This window comes from Rhineura floridana, chromosome 10 (genome assembly GCF_030035675.1).
Source record: "Rhineura floridana isolate rRhiFlo1 chromosome 10, rRhiFlo1.hap2, whole genome shotgun sequence".
Taxonomy (NCBI): Eukaryota; Metazoa; Chordata; class Lepidosauria; order Squamata; family Rhineuridae; genus Rhineura; species Rhineura floridana.
This window is the reverse complement of record NC_084489.1, coordinates 77,197,859-77,212,967: the sequence shown is the minus strand read 5'-3', so window position 1 is coordinate 77,212,967 and position 15,109 is coordinate 77,197,859. Positions and strand designations below refer to the sequence as shown.

The following is a 15,109-nucleotide window of genomic DNA, read 5'->3' as shown; positions in this document are numbered from 1 at the left end:
TTTGCTGTTCTGTAGTTTCCTGATGAAGATGAAGAAACAAGACTTTACCGCTTAAAGATAGAAGAACAAAAACGTCTGAGAGAAGAGATCCTGAAACAAAAGGAGCTCAGGCGGCAACTTCAAGCTGGGGCTCGAAAAAAAGAGTTGCTTGAAAGGCTTGCACAGCAGCAGCAGTGTTCTTTGGTACAACCACAGGAGGAAGAAACTTCACAATTTTCCACCAACGGAAATCCATTGCTTCCCCTTCCTGGCGCACAGCCCCGCCAAAATGTGAAATATAGGCTGATGGTTAAAAAGCAAGACCCAGTAGTTTCAAACCCCCCCGCTAGTCAGCCTAAGCCCACAAACATTCTGCAGGCTGGAGATAACGCACAGTTTCAAGGACAGCAAATAAAAACTGTAAAGCAGCTAAGACAGACTAGAATGGTGCCTGAAAATGAGCTCCAACTACCATATAAAGGGTTGCAAACAAAGCCTGCTGCGACACACCTGAACCCTTCTCAGATTGCTCGGGTGGCATCAGTACAAGGCCAACCTCAGGAACTGAGGCCTGGGGTGAAAAGAACTGTCATGCAGCGGGCAAACAGTGGTAGTGGAGATGGGCCCCATGTCGGCACCAAAGTCAGGGTGATTAAATTGTCAGGAGGGGTAAGTTACCAGGCTTGTCTGTCTTTTGTTTTCTTGTGGGTTTTTTTGTGGTCCTTGTCTTTCTTTATTGGTGTTATTGGCAAAAGTCCAAAGAAATGGAGACTGATAAGCATAGGCTTACAAAAGCCACCTTTCAAGTCTTCCCCTGTTAATTTTGAACTGGCACAGTTGTGTGTGGGTGAGGATATGTATAATCATTTTCCCCTAAAGGAACACATGCACCTTTTCCCATATTGTAATCTCAAATGGCCTCGCTGAACTGATGGGCAATGGCATGTTAGTGATCAGTATAGGCACAACCAGCGTAAAGAAGGCAGGCCACAGGGGGATAATTTAATAGAAGTACTCGGAAGAAGCTTCTAAATACCAATTGCTGGCAACCGCAGGAGGAGAGAGTGCTGTTGCACTCAGGTCCTGCTTGTGGGCTTCTTACAGGCATCTAACTGGTTGGCTATTGTGAGAATAGGACGCCACTGGTCTGATCCAGCAGGCTCTTCCTAATACTTCCAGCTCTCTTTTGATTTTTATCCAAGTCAGAAGCATTTGGTACCTAACCACAGTCAGAAAAGGATAGTGAACAAAAGACCAAACACTAAGGATGTGTGGTTATGTCCAGAAGAAAAATCCTTTTTTTATTCCTTTCACAGAAGTGTAGTGTCCAGAGCATTGCTCTCTGCTTAGAAGTGCTTAGGTTACAACCTGAAGGCTAAGTAGTAGATTGCCAGACTTAAGAAAAGTGTAAACAAATTGAAGAATAATCTCAATTCAAGAAAAGGAACAAAATTATGTGTGTATTTCTTTTTCATTGCTGCTTTGAAGTAGTGAGTAATAAACTGCAGGTTACACAGCATATTTCATGCAGAAAGTGTAGAAGAAAAGAAGAAACTTTGCTGAAGTACTTTAAAAGACAGGTGTCAGTAATTTGGTGGAAAATAGGATGAGAAAATGGATTTAAGTTGAAGGGAAGTTAGATGTATGTTTAAGCATATTCTCTCCTACCACCCCCAAGTCTGTCTCTTAATGACGATAATGACGAGAATCCCAAGTTGTGTTTGTGTTGTTTCAAGTAGTAAAGAACTTAGCTGTTGCCCGTAAAAGTATATTCCCTGGCCCAAGATTTTGCTGGTATTAAAACACACTAAACAGTCTCTAGGAAAGCTTTTCCCTAAGGGTTCTACACCCCACCCCAAGTAGGCAGTAATGTCCTCTTCTGTGTGTCAGCAAGCAACCTCGGGCCACAGTGCATATAAACAGTAGTGGAGAGAAGAAGTGGGCAGAGAGGGCTTATTTTTGTATCCCATGCTGAATGCAAACAAGAAGAGTCTACCGTGAGGTCCTTTTCACAGTAAATGTGGCCTCCAGCCCACTTGCAGACTGACTGGCTAGAACAAATTACCTACTCCTGTTGTAGAAATATTCTTTGGAAGATCTTTGGGACAGGTATTTAGTGCTGACCCTTTTACTTGTAAAGGTTTATCCAGTTAGAGTTGGACTTAACAATTCCCGAAATTCTTGGTAATTGTCATATTCTCTGTTTGTACCATTCAAAAGGAATAGCATTGGAAACAACTTAGGAGTAAGTTAAAATAATTTTAAATTCATTTACTGTGTTGTGGTATCCCCCCCCCAAAAAAACAAATTAGCTCTGTATTCCACTTTTATTTAAAATAACAATCATCAGACTGAGAAAGTTCAAATTACAGGGACATAATTTTAAGATGCTCAGTTATGTACCGCTTAATTGAAAGAGCAGTTCAGGGGAGTAAGAAGCCCAGAAAGGCTGGGCAGGCTTTTGAGGGGCAGTGTATATATGGAGGATGAAATACAAAGAAGCTTGGTCCCCAGGGGAGGCATCTGTCTGAAATCAGTGCTTTCTTCAAAATATGTTGCTGCAACATCTCCCACTGCTAAAGTTACTTTTTAAATTGCAGATTGTTATGCCTCCTTGGCAGTGGGAGATGTTGTGGCCAGAGGGCCGGATACAGGGCCCACCTTCTGCAGGCCATTTTTACAGGTGGGCAGGACCATCCACCTGTCAATCACCCAGCATCATAGGACATCAAAGCCAGTGGTACAAGCACAAATGTATTACCGATCTTAGCGCTGTAGTCTCATCACACTAAAATTGGAGATAAGCCTCTGCGTGCTCTTTGGTGGTAAAAGGTAGAATTGGAGGCTTACCTCCAATCTTAACATTAAGCACCACAGTGTTAATCTCCAATCTTAGGTCTGTGATGCTTAGTGCTAGAATTGGAGATAGAGATCACTTAACTCTGATCTTAGCACTTGCTTAGATTGGAGATAATGGATCTATGAACTTGATGTCAAATGACTTGCCCAAAATGGCCTCAGAGGCCAAATTCAGAGACTTTGTGGGCCTAATTAAGCTTGCAAGCTGGAAGTTTCCCATTGCAGTGTTAGATGCTCAGCAGATGAACCTCCTGGGTGTTTTTCATGGACACGCAGCTGGCTGGGGCCAAAGGTACAGAATGACTAGCGCTTCTGCTGCCAACTTGCTAGATCCACAAGAATGAGCATCATGATCTGGGCATCCAACACAGAAATGCAGCAAGATGATGGTGGTGTCTCTTACACCAACATGCATGGTTTCTGAGCCTGACATGCAGGATGGTGCTCTGCTTTCTGCACATCTAGTATAAAAACATAGTAGGCTGGTGACAAAGGGACAGGGTGATCTGAACCTTCACCACAAATTGGAAGTTTGTTCAGCATAGAAACCAAGTGAGCTGATGGAGGTGGGAGGGAGTGCTCATTTCTACTTTGCAAAATGTCTTGCTAGTCTGCTTTTTAGTCATAAAGAGGGGCTGGGAAAGGGGGGGTGGAGTGCTTTGTCCATTCTCCACTAGCCGCTCTTAAGAGTAAGTAGGTGAGTAAATAATGTTGTAGGCTAGTAACTGTTGGGGGCTAATTTTCAAGGCTGGATATTTTGGTAATATATTTGCTCTTGTTGCAACAGACAGTCATATTTCATGCTGTGAAGTTCCTAAGGGACTTGCTGTATCTTCCTCTACAGTTCTAAATAGGGGGAAACAATTTTTCTGTGCAGGCAGGTATAAAGCTACTTTCCTTTGTATGCTGCAGTGTTTCAGCTCACCCCCCAGTTCCCCATAGTACAGAAAATTGATACTAAGCATGAAAACTCAGATCAAGATGTTTGATTAAATTTTCAGTAGTTTGTCAGAAATCTACAACCATGTTACTTTGTTCCACCTGCTGCCCAGAGAAAAGGGGAGTTAATGGCAACAGCACAGGCAGCCTGGACAGTTTTGATAGTCTGAGCTTACAAAAAGATGACAAAGCCCTCTGTGAGGTAGAGATCCTCCTCCTCCTTCTCCCCCCCCCCAGAAGAAGCCCAGAGGGGCAAACAAAACACGAAAAACACTCTAACATATCTTAAAAACAGACTTTAAAATATATTAAAACAAAACAGCTTTAAAAACATATTTTTAAAAAGTGTAAAAGCATCTTTAAAAGTATGTTTAGTTCTGAGTCCTGCGTAGGCCATGTTTTAGAAATTCCCCCTTGAGGCATCCAGATATACTTCCTTTGGTTCAACATTTTGAATTTGAGAGCCTTGTTAAAACCTGCACTCAGGTGGGTCAGTTATGTCATGTTCTAGCTGAACAGTAAGTTGATCTTCCAGTATTGCAGTTCTTTCTGCAAGTATTAAGACCTACCAGTCAGTTGAAGACATTTTTCCAATGCTGAGAGCCCATTGGCAGGAAAGTTGATGTTGGAGTTGCTGAAGAAGTTCTTCAGCACAGCCTTGCCATTGCATGTTAGGCGTAACTTGCAAAGCCAACTGCAGTATTTATTGGATAATGCAGTCTTTCCTCCATTGTTTTCAAAAGTCTGAAGAAAAGTCAGCGTCATTCAGCTACTGTCTCCTTTAAAAGTGTACTGTAGAAGCAGTCCTCCATTCTTGTTTGCTCATGAAACATACCACTCCGGGCTGCTTCACAGTTTATTACATGGAAGTCACTTCTGTGTAGGTGTAGAGTGGGATGCTACATAGACTGTCAGTTGGGACAGTATGGGGCTCAAATGTTCATTGGGAATTACATGTCACTGCATCGTATGTAATATTATGCGAGAGGCAGGTGGAGATGTGGCTGCCAGTGTACAATCAGGAGCCTTGAAATGCACTCCTGATTGTGCATTGGCAAGGGTGGCTTTCTTTCACCACCAGTCAATTGATTGGTTGTGAGAGCAAGCCAACTGGGATTGGCTGTGCTGAGGAGTTCCCAGTGGGTTGATCCTTGAAGAGATTTGCAAAGAGCCTTGCGAAGAGCCTTGCGAAGACTGCTGTTCAGCACTTTTAAAGCAACAGTGATCAGCTGGTTTCGCAATGCTTCAAAGCACCCTTTCAAATTGTCCCTGCCCACCTGTCAGATTTGGCCTGCAAGGGGCAGGGGAGATAAGGATCTGGCCCATTGACCAGATCCAGTTCCCCATCCCTAGTACAGCACATGAGAAGGCAGCACCTGGGAGGATGCATGTAGATTACTTGCTGTTTCCCATAATGGTGCTCTGTAAGTAGGAATTTACGTATTTCAAGCTGCCTCTGCACTCTGGTCATGGATAATTGTTCTCTGCAAGTCAAAAATCATTTTGCTGCCTGGAGGAAAAATTATGCAAATTGCATACATGGCAGGAATCCTGCTGATCATTGAATCATTGATCTGCAGGATGCTTTGAACATTTCAAACAAATACTGAAATGGAGAATGTCTCTCCTTAACTGCATTTTGGGCCCAAAGAAGAGTGTACTGTAAAACCTAAGCACAGAATTATTCACATCTTAACATTTTTACACTGTCTATTAGAATTCCTTTTACAGAGGGCTGCAGTGTTTCATCAGATTGATTAATCTATTAAACTTTCAGACAATTTTAAAAGTGCCCAGAACAATTAAGGTGTCATTTTAGGAGAGAGCTTTTCACTTTCCCTCTCCTTCTAAACTGGTGCCTGCCATGTTGCTTCCCTCTTCCTATTCTCTTTCTCTCTATGGGCATCAGGATGGGGAGGAGTTAATGGAGGCTTTGGGGTCCCTTGTGTGCCAGCACCATTGCCTGTGGAAGGACTTGGTTTGGCAAGCAAGAAAGTATGACTAGCCTCCCCCTCCCCCCCACAACAACCACTAAAGCACTTGCACTTCTGGACAGGTAAGGCTTCACTTCTGTAGGTTTCCTACAGCGTAAGCCCCACTGAAATCAGTTGACTGTTCCAGAAAGCATCATGTTGTCTTCTTCAGAAACACTCTTTCTGTGCATATGCAGATTTATACAGATTTAACAATTGTATGATGTACATTTCTTTAAATTCCTTTGTTTTGTCTAGTAGTGGATACCCATATATATATATACTTCTATATAAAATAATACAAATGCTAAATTATTATAAGCCACCTTGAGTTTTTGTGTAGAAAAGTAGGGTATCCATTTTAGTTTCTATAATAAATATATTGACCTGGCCAAGAACAATTCAATTTAACAAGATAATTAAACTTAACAAATTTAATCATGACACCAATGGCAAAACACAGGCACTTCCAGGTTGACTTTTGACAACACACAAGATCTGCCAACACTTGCTAAGAGTATGGTGGGATAATGCCTGGTTAAGTTTGTGCTAGAAAGCTGACTTCCTACCTTACTGTCTGTTGCTCAAAACAATGCAGCTTTTTCACTTTTCCTCTGCTTCTTGGGTGCATGTATCACTGATGTAGTAAAAACTGTCTCAGAAATATCCTTTTATGCCTCATCCTTTTTGTGTGGCATACTTTGAAGTCCCCAGTGTAACCATGAATGTAAGAATTTTCTAAGTGGTGGTGTTAAGCTTGCCTTCATTCTGCTACCTCTTGATTTGATAAATAGGAAACTATGCTCTTCAGTTGCTGTGACTGCATCTTTGGAGGAGTGTTCATGTCATGTCTTGTACCTTTTGGGTTGGCAATGGGTTCTTAGTAGAAAGCTTTTGACTAGGTGGAAGATTTTAGAGAATGGCCATTCAGAGTTTTGCTGAATGACTTCTTTTGCGGGTTATTTTTAAGGCATGTTGTCTAAGGACTATTCTTGGCCTGTAGTGTTGGCGCCATGATTTTAGGGTTTCTTTGTTAAAGATCCTCTCAATGTTCCCTAAGAATTCTCTCATGACCCCCAATATAACCCAAGAATTCTCTTATGACCTCTGACCTTCTTGGGTGCAAAGTGAGAGTGGCAGCATTTTTGGGGTGGTGAGCCCTTTCCACCTCTTTTGGATCTGGATCAGTGCTGAGCCTCACCACTGTCTGGAGATGTCCATGTCCATGTCAATGTCATAGCTTTAATTGTATTTTTTAATTGTATTTTGTACTTGGTCTGCAGTGGATACTTTTCCAGAGTTGAGTTGTGCTGTTGTACTAAAAAACGTTGCAGCTGAATGTTGACTTGGGTATTAAAGTATGTGAAACAGATTCTGCAACATATTACTTGCTCAGGCTTCTACCTTCCCTCAGACAAGCCACAGCTTCCCATCCCTGCAGACCTTGTATGAGATTCTTTCCCAACTCTTTTCCTGCTTAAGTCAGTCTCTTACAATGCCTGCCCATTTTGCTGCCAACCACTCTGCCCCCAATCTGAAATAAATGTAGTTGTGACTAAAGCCTGATCTACATGTGCAGTAGTATTAGGGTGGAAGAATCCTGAGTTAGTAGAATGGACAGAACCACTTCAGACTGAAAGTGGGGGAACATAAGTGCTCTCCTGCTTAAAAACACTATGCAAGTATACTAACACAACAAAGTAGGCCGGGCTAGGACCTTTCTCCCTGATAATGCTTTTTTTTTAAAAAGTGTGTGTGTGTTGGGGGGGGGTTCTATGCGAGGGGACATTCAAGAATAGGTATTCCCCACCTGCAGTCTGAATTATTGCCAGCCACCCTTGCTGTGACTGTCTAGACTGGGCCTAAGTCCCATTGAAACCTATGAAATCTAGTCTATTTAATTGAGTCCCATTGTATTTATTAGAGCTTAGTCTTGCTGGCTTGGGGCCTCTGTTTCTCCCCTGTCTTCTGGATCCTCTTTGACTCAACATCCCTGTGCTCCGTATCTCATTGTTTGTGTGCCTCCCACCTTCTGGTTTCATTGTGCAGTCCTTCCATCATTAGATTCTGTATTAACACATACACACCCCGTTCCCTCAACCATATTGGCCTTTTCCTTAACCTCATAGTAACTGTAATATGTGTTGCTGGCATCTTCCTTTTCAGCAGCACTCGATGAAAAGGGATCACATGATTTACAGGCAACAGTTGACAGCATATCATAATTTTATATCAGCAACCTTTATTACACCTTAGGGGTACATTCATGGTCCCCCCATTTTTTTCTTCATCCTCAACACATAAAGAGAGAGTGACTGGTCTTAGGTGAGCTTCATGATGAAGTAGAGATTTGAACCTAAATGTCTTTGGTCCTAGTCCAACACTTTAATCTCTACACCACTGTTCTTCAACCTTGGGTCTCCAGATGTTTGTTTGTTTGTTTATTTGTTTGATTTATATCCCACCCTTCCTCCCAGTAGGAGCCCAGGGCGGCAAACAAAAGCACTAAAAACACTGTAAAACATTATAAAAACAGACTTTAAAATATATTAAAACAAAACATCTTTAAAAACATTTTTAAAAGCTTTAAAAGCATCTAAAAAGGTTTAGAAACATCTATTTTTTAAAAAAGGTTTAAAAACATTAAAAAGCAATTTTAACATAGACTCAGACTGGGATAAGGTCTCAACTTAAAGACTTGTTGTAAGAGGAAAGTCTTCAGTAGGTGCCGAAACGGAGATGGCGCCAGTCTCATATTTAAGGGGAGGGAATTGCGAAGGGTTGGTGCCACTACACTAAAGGTCCATTTTCTATGTTGTACAGAACAGACCTCCTGATAAGATGGTATCTGCAAGAGGCCCTCACCTGCAGAGCGCAGTGATTGACTGGGTGTACAGTATAAGGGATAAGATGGTCTTTCATGTATCCTGGCCCCAAGCTGTATAGGGCTTTGTACACCAAAACTAGAACCTTGAACTTAGCCCTGTAGCTAATAGGTAACCAGGGTGACATGTTGGCTATACCCTGCCCCAATGAGCAGTCTCACAGCTGCATTTTGCACCAGCTGCAGCTTCCGGACCAACTTCAAGGGTAGCCCCACATAGAGCGCATTACAGTAATCAGCCTGGAGGTTAACAGTGCGTGGGCATCAATGGTCAGGCTATCCCGGTCTAGAAACAGCCGCAGCTGTCTTACCAGCCAAAGCTGGTAGAAGGCACTCCTAGCCACTGAGGTCACCTGGGCCTCTAGTGACAAAGATGAATCCAGGAGCACCCCCAGATGTTGTTGGACTACAACTCCCATCATCCTTGGCCATTATCTTAACTGACTGGGGTTGATGGGAGTTGTAGTCTGACAACATCTGGTGACCCAAGGTTGAAGAATGCAGCTCTACACCACGCTGACTCTTAAATGACTTTGTCACTAAACTCTATACATGCAGATGATCTACATTCTTTGACTTCCTTTTCCCCTGTACCCCAAAGGTATTAAATCATGAAATGGTAGAATTAGCACCCCTTTCACACTCGTCTTTAGTGATATTAAAAACAGTATACATACAAAGGAAGCACTTGTGACAAACTGATGCTGCAGATGGAATACCACATGGACAGACGTGGGGGCATTCTTATAGAAAGTGGACACTAAAAGAGAAAATAGTAGATTGGAGAATTGAACTTGTGGAAGCTGGATGGTCTGGGGTGGTTGCTGATATCCTTCCCCACCCATTTTGAAGTTACTTGCCATTCCTTGAATTATGTGGGCTGTAGCCATTAATAAGAATTTCTTCCCTTACCGCTTAATCTTAACAAATCAGTTCAGAAGACCAAGCTTCTGTATCTTCACAATGCCTAGACAATGCTGAGAAGTTTGGGAGGCATTTTTACGTTCATCTCCCCAATGCAACTATAAAGCACAGAAACAAAAAAAGATATTAATTACTCACACAGATAAAAAATTCCTTGTGAGCCAGACATGGTTGACATATGGACCATCCTTCTAGTGTTTCCTTTACTATAAATCCATTAGCGGGATAGCAAGTAACAAGTTTTAAGGTCACAGTGCAAATGGTGTCTTCATATCACCAGCATAGTGATGACGGTCTAATGAAGCAGGTTTGTAGACAATGCCCCTATTTTACTTTTTTGGTGAGAGAATTTAAGTTGTATGTGTTGGATGTTACCCATTTACTACTATGGAATTACATAATGCTTTATTTTTAACTGTTGTTCAACCATCTTATGTTGTTGTTGGGTGATTTCTCCTTAGCCAAAGACTGGCCTCCCTTGCTCAGAGTGATATGTCTAGTCCTCTGTCGTCTGAAAATGCTGAGTGTTAATACTGGACCAAGAACACGCCTCTTAATCTCTGTGGAGAGCTGAACTAGTGGGTCTTTTGTATACGGCAACTTTGCTTTGTTTTATGTAATCATTGCAACTGTTGGTAGTCATAGCGTCTCCAAAGGCTGAAATAGCAGTTGGCACAATTATTATTTTTAATTCCAATCTGCACATGTTATTGGCATTTCTATTAGGAGTGAAAAGAATGGAAAAGATGGAGCCATGGGAAAAGAGAAATTCACTACAGTTGGGTAGCAAGCATTGCTCTCTAAAGATGGGAACTGTTCCAAAAGTTCAATTATTGTATACTTTTTGTTTTTTTGCTTCTGTATTGCTCATCTCATGCAATAAAAATGTTTAAATAATTTGTACTTTTATAGCCCTTTTATTGTGATCTCATAGATCATAACATCAGTTCCATTATAAGGAAATGAACAACTATATTGAGGACAGCTCTCACTTCTGAAATACCATTTTGTCTAGGACAGCGTAGCTAGAAACAAATGGGGAATGATATCTATGAATGGGCTCTGATTAGGTCTTAAGCATTTAATATGGAAGGTGTTAAAAATGAAAATCAGTACTGGAAGGAAAAACAGTCTGTCCCGTCCCCCGTCTACTTCACTCAAGGTACATAGTCCACTTGGCTGGCTGGACATGCTTGAAATATACACCAATCAAGTCAAATTCTGAGTCAAATAAAAAGCTGAATTCTGCAACCTGTGTAATATTACACTGATTGAACACATTATTATAATTTATCTTATTTTCCATGCTTTACTTCAAAATCTTACAGAGCAAAGTTTTTGTTTTGTTACGGAGTCCTTAGCTGCCCTGCAATCACTGGGTATTTCTTCCATCTGGCTTCAGAAATTTCAGTAGGCGTTACCCACACACTTTCAAATATCTCTCTGCATCCATAAGGACTAGAAGTTTTTAAAATGAAACCTTAGATTCTCAGGAAGCTGAACTCTGTACCCAAATCCCATTTTATACTACTACTGTACTCCTGTGAAATTGTGGCATAAGCAGCTATGGCTGCAGCCACACAGTAGTAGTATAAATGCAGTTTGTGCCTCTGCCACCTGAGAGCAAAAACCCATCTGTGTTAGGGGAGGACAGGACTACAGCTGAGTTGTGATATCAGCCAAGCTGTGTATTTTGTAATTGTCCCTTGTGAGCCTCTTTACTTTCAGTAGCAGTTGCTACTCGAAACTCTGCTGTGCTACTTGAGAACTTCAAGGTACTTCTCGGCCCCTATTAATATAAGTGTAGATAACACAGTCCTACACAAGCCCCTTGTCCTTTCCTTCAAAGCCTTCCATGGCCTTTCCTCTCTTACCTCTCCACTCTAATAGGTCCTGCCAGAACTTTGCTCCTCCAGCTTCACTGTCCAAAGGTCTTCTGTCCTCTCAAAAGACTTTCCTTTGTTCCTTGCTGCCCAGTATGCTCGGAATTACCTCCTAGCACACTTGTGTGACACACTTCTCTCTTACTGCCTTTAGATTCCTCTTCAAAATCCACCTTTCTTGTGAATCATCTAGCACAGCCCCCTAATTCCCATGTGTTGTTCTAACTCAGCCTGCAACTAACCTTAAATACATTCAACTGAAACAGCATATTGTATCCCTGTTTACCCTGTCTGTGCTTCCCTCCCCTTGCTCTGTTCCCTGAATCTTTCAGAGTGTGAGCCCTCAGGGCAGGAACCAGTCCTCTTGTAGTCTGTAAAGTCCTATGCGTACTGATTGTGCTATATTACAAGGAGAACTGGTTTTGTTCCATAAAATTAACCCACTTTTTTTGGAGAAACTAGTGACTTGATACACTTGAAACAAATAGAGAGATGGCTTCCTTAAACCACAGCGGCCTAGTTATTAGCGTAGGTAGTAGAAAAGTGAAATATGTAAACCATCTCCTTTTCCTCTCTCCCTCTTCCAATATTTCTTCTTAAACTATGATAACTTTTGAGGACTGTTTGTGTGCAGTATAAAACAAAATATCAAGGTAAGCAGCTGCTTCAGAATTTAGAAATGCTTTGTGGGCCAGAGGCTGCTGATTATTGACACATTTTGTCAGAGCTAGATTAGCAGACATGGTAAGTGATAATTGGTGTAGTGTCTCTGTCAAATTGTGTCCCCTGCTATAGATTGGCTATCTCAATGGACCAGGTGGGGAGAGGGCTTGCCTGGAAATTTCCTGCAGTTCCAGACATAGAAGCTGTTCTCTCAGCACAGCAAAGGAGAGCACATCGGAATACTAGGAGACTTGCCAGTATGAAGATCCAAGAATCCATCTCCTATCACAGAGGTTACAGGAGTGGTTAGGGAAGATGGCAAAGGAGGGCTGACCACTAGAGTATGGTTTCCATGTTTTCTGTTCCTTTTGGATACAGGCAAATGTGTCCCTTGCATAGAAATAACTTACGTGATTGTATGTCGTGTATCTAAGTCACAACTGATTGGCTGTGTTTTCTGAAGAAGTAAACTGACTCCCCACCTAAACCTCAGTTATAGAACACACGTACAAACTGCTAGCTTCCTAGCCTTTGCTATGCACTTATATCCCAGCAAAGTTGGTTAGAAATGTTTGTTAGAAATCTGCAAGTGGCTTCATTTTGGCTTCATTTTGCTTCCTGAATAGTATAATTTGCTAACCTTTTTGATTAAGAGGAAGTATCTTGCATCATAAATTTTGAAACACTTTGCCTTTTCATTTTGCCTCACCCAAGTCAGTGCAGTGGTGATAAGAGGGTATGCAGGGCATGTGCATGTACGAAAGTCCCCACTCCACTAGTATATTGTTGCCCGGTACAGCTATACAGAATCTGTTTCCCAAGACAATGTAAATTGTTGCCGAGACTCTGAAAATATGAACTCTTCTCAGATAGTTGTCAGTGTTCATCAAATTGTTAATTTTAGTTATAGATATACTGAGTTAATTATTAGTAAGTCAACATCACCACATTTGTTCTCCGTATTCCTGTATACGGCATATTCTCTGAGCACATGACAAATATTATAAGCTAAACAAAGGGTAATCTTTACCACCTGCTTTTTGTGCATTTGCGACATTGGAGTTTTTTAGTTCATAATTATTCTGCCCATTATGTTGCTAGATAGAAACAAATGAGTTCAGACAGTTTTAGCTTCAGTTTCACATGTCACCAATGTATGTATGTATGCATTTTATAAATGCTTGTCTATTATGTTGCTCAAGGTTTAAAATCTTCCTAAGGCAAGGTAACATACTGCAGCAGATGTCTTTGTGTTTCACAGAAAGTCATCAGTCTTTCTGTAACATTTGACGAGCATGTTTTATCTCTCTATAATATTTGTATTGGTCTGTTGTCACACTGTGATGACAGTCAGGACTGCACGAGGTGCACAGATTGAGCCGAGTCTTGGAAGCTGGCTTGTGCAGGAATCCATCTTGGAGCCAGAATGGGTCATCTTGGGTGGAGGGGGAGGCTCTCCTCCCTCCCTCTCTGTCTCCCTGGCACCAAGGGAGACTTTTCCTTGGGGGGAGGGAGATGGGCATGGGTAGAGGAGAGATAATTGTAATTTGGGAGGAAGCTATGGGTGGGAGAGAGGGTGATCTCTAGGGGTGTGGGGAGATAACAGTGATCCTTTTGTGGGTTTGTAAGCCAAGGAAGAAACCACATAGTTGTCTTGGGGAGGGAAATGGAGGCACATCCTAAAGGGAAACTCAGGCAGGCTGGGGAAAATACAGTGGTTGTGGGCAGGGAAACTGAGGGGGTGAGAAATTGTGATCCTGAAGGTAAAGTGAGGCAGGGAGAGGGGAGATGCTGTCATACTGGGGAGGGAATCTCAGGGAGCGGGTGGGGTATTTTTTGGCAAACATCCCTTAGTCTACTTGTGATCTTCAGAAAGGAAAGTTATAGATGATTGTGGTAGAAATAGCAAGACATTAATTTCTGTAATATGTAAATCCATCTTAATATTTTCTTTGTGCATTCATGTAAGTGCACTGAAAGGTGCTGGGTTTTGTGTGTGTGGTGCTCCTCACCGGCACACAAGTATAAGAACAAAACGCCTATTACTAGTAGTACACTTAAACTCAGTGCTATTTCAAACATTACCAAACAGTAGAGAAGAAAAGCAAGTTGCTGTATGTTCTCCTGCTTTTGCCATAATATAGGAAATAAAAATAACGAGAACGATTTATGAGCGTCAGGTAACTTCTGAAATTCATGGGTCTTTCCCTAGGCCATGTTCCACAGATGTTCTGGGAGTGTTGCCATCAGAAATAAACCTGAAGTCAATATAGTTAAATTTATAATATAATATTTCTGCCCGCCATATGTATGTATCAATTTGTATTACATTTTGACCTTCTAGGAAGGAGGGGGTGTTAACTCTCTGACCCTGTATCAAAGTGCAGGATATCGTACTGCATATCCCCACATAAACCTTTATTGCAATTCTCCCTCCTTTACCTTCTCCTCCAGTGGTGTTGTTGTTATGTGTCTTCAAGTCGAGTATGACTTATGGCAACCCTATGAATCGTGACCTCCAATAGCATCTGTCATGAACCACCCTGTTCAGATCTTGTAAGTTCAGGTCTGTAGCTTCCTTTATTGAATCAATCCATCTCTTGTTTGCCTTCCTCTTTTTCTACTCCCTTCTGTTTTTCCCAGCATTATTGTCTTTTCTGGTGAATCATGTTTTCTCATTATGTGTCCAAAGTATGATAACCTCAGTTTCATCATTTTAGCTTCTAGTGACAGTTCTGGTTTAATTTGTTCTAACACCCAATTATTTGTCTTTTTCGCAGTCCATAGTATCACCACATTTCAAATGAGTTGATCTTTCTCTTATCTGCTTTTTTTACTGTCCAATTTTCACATCCATACATAGTGATCGGGAATACCATGGTCTGAATGATCCTGACTTTAGTGTTGAGTGATACATCTTTGCATTTTAGGACCTTTTCTAGTTCTCTCACAGCTGCCCTCCCCAGTCCTAGCCTTCTTCTGATTTCTTGACTATTGTCTCCATT

At 41.6% G+C, this 15,109-nt stretch overlaps 1 protein-coding gene across 6 annotated transcripts in view; it reads left to right on the top strand.

Moving 5' to 3' along the window:
* Positions 1-15,109, top strand: part of RBM33 (RNA binding motif protein 33) — a 121,974-nt gene that overhangs the window by 75,690 nt on the left and 31,175 nt on the right. For 5 of the 6 annotated variants that reach the window (XR_009758235.1, XM_061587580.1, XM_061587577.1 and 2 more), the window contains exon 15: positions 16-648. Coding sequence is in view for 5 of the 6 variants with exons in the window: in XM_061587580.1 (XP_061443564.1) it covers positions 16-648 (633 nt within the window). In the remaining variant the exon portion in view is untranslated. Of the gene's footprint in view, positions 1-15; positions 649-10,019; positions 10,403-15,109 lie in introns of those variants that run through there. The other variant, XM_061587581.1, reaches the window with a different exon arrangement.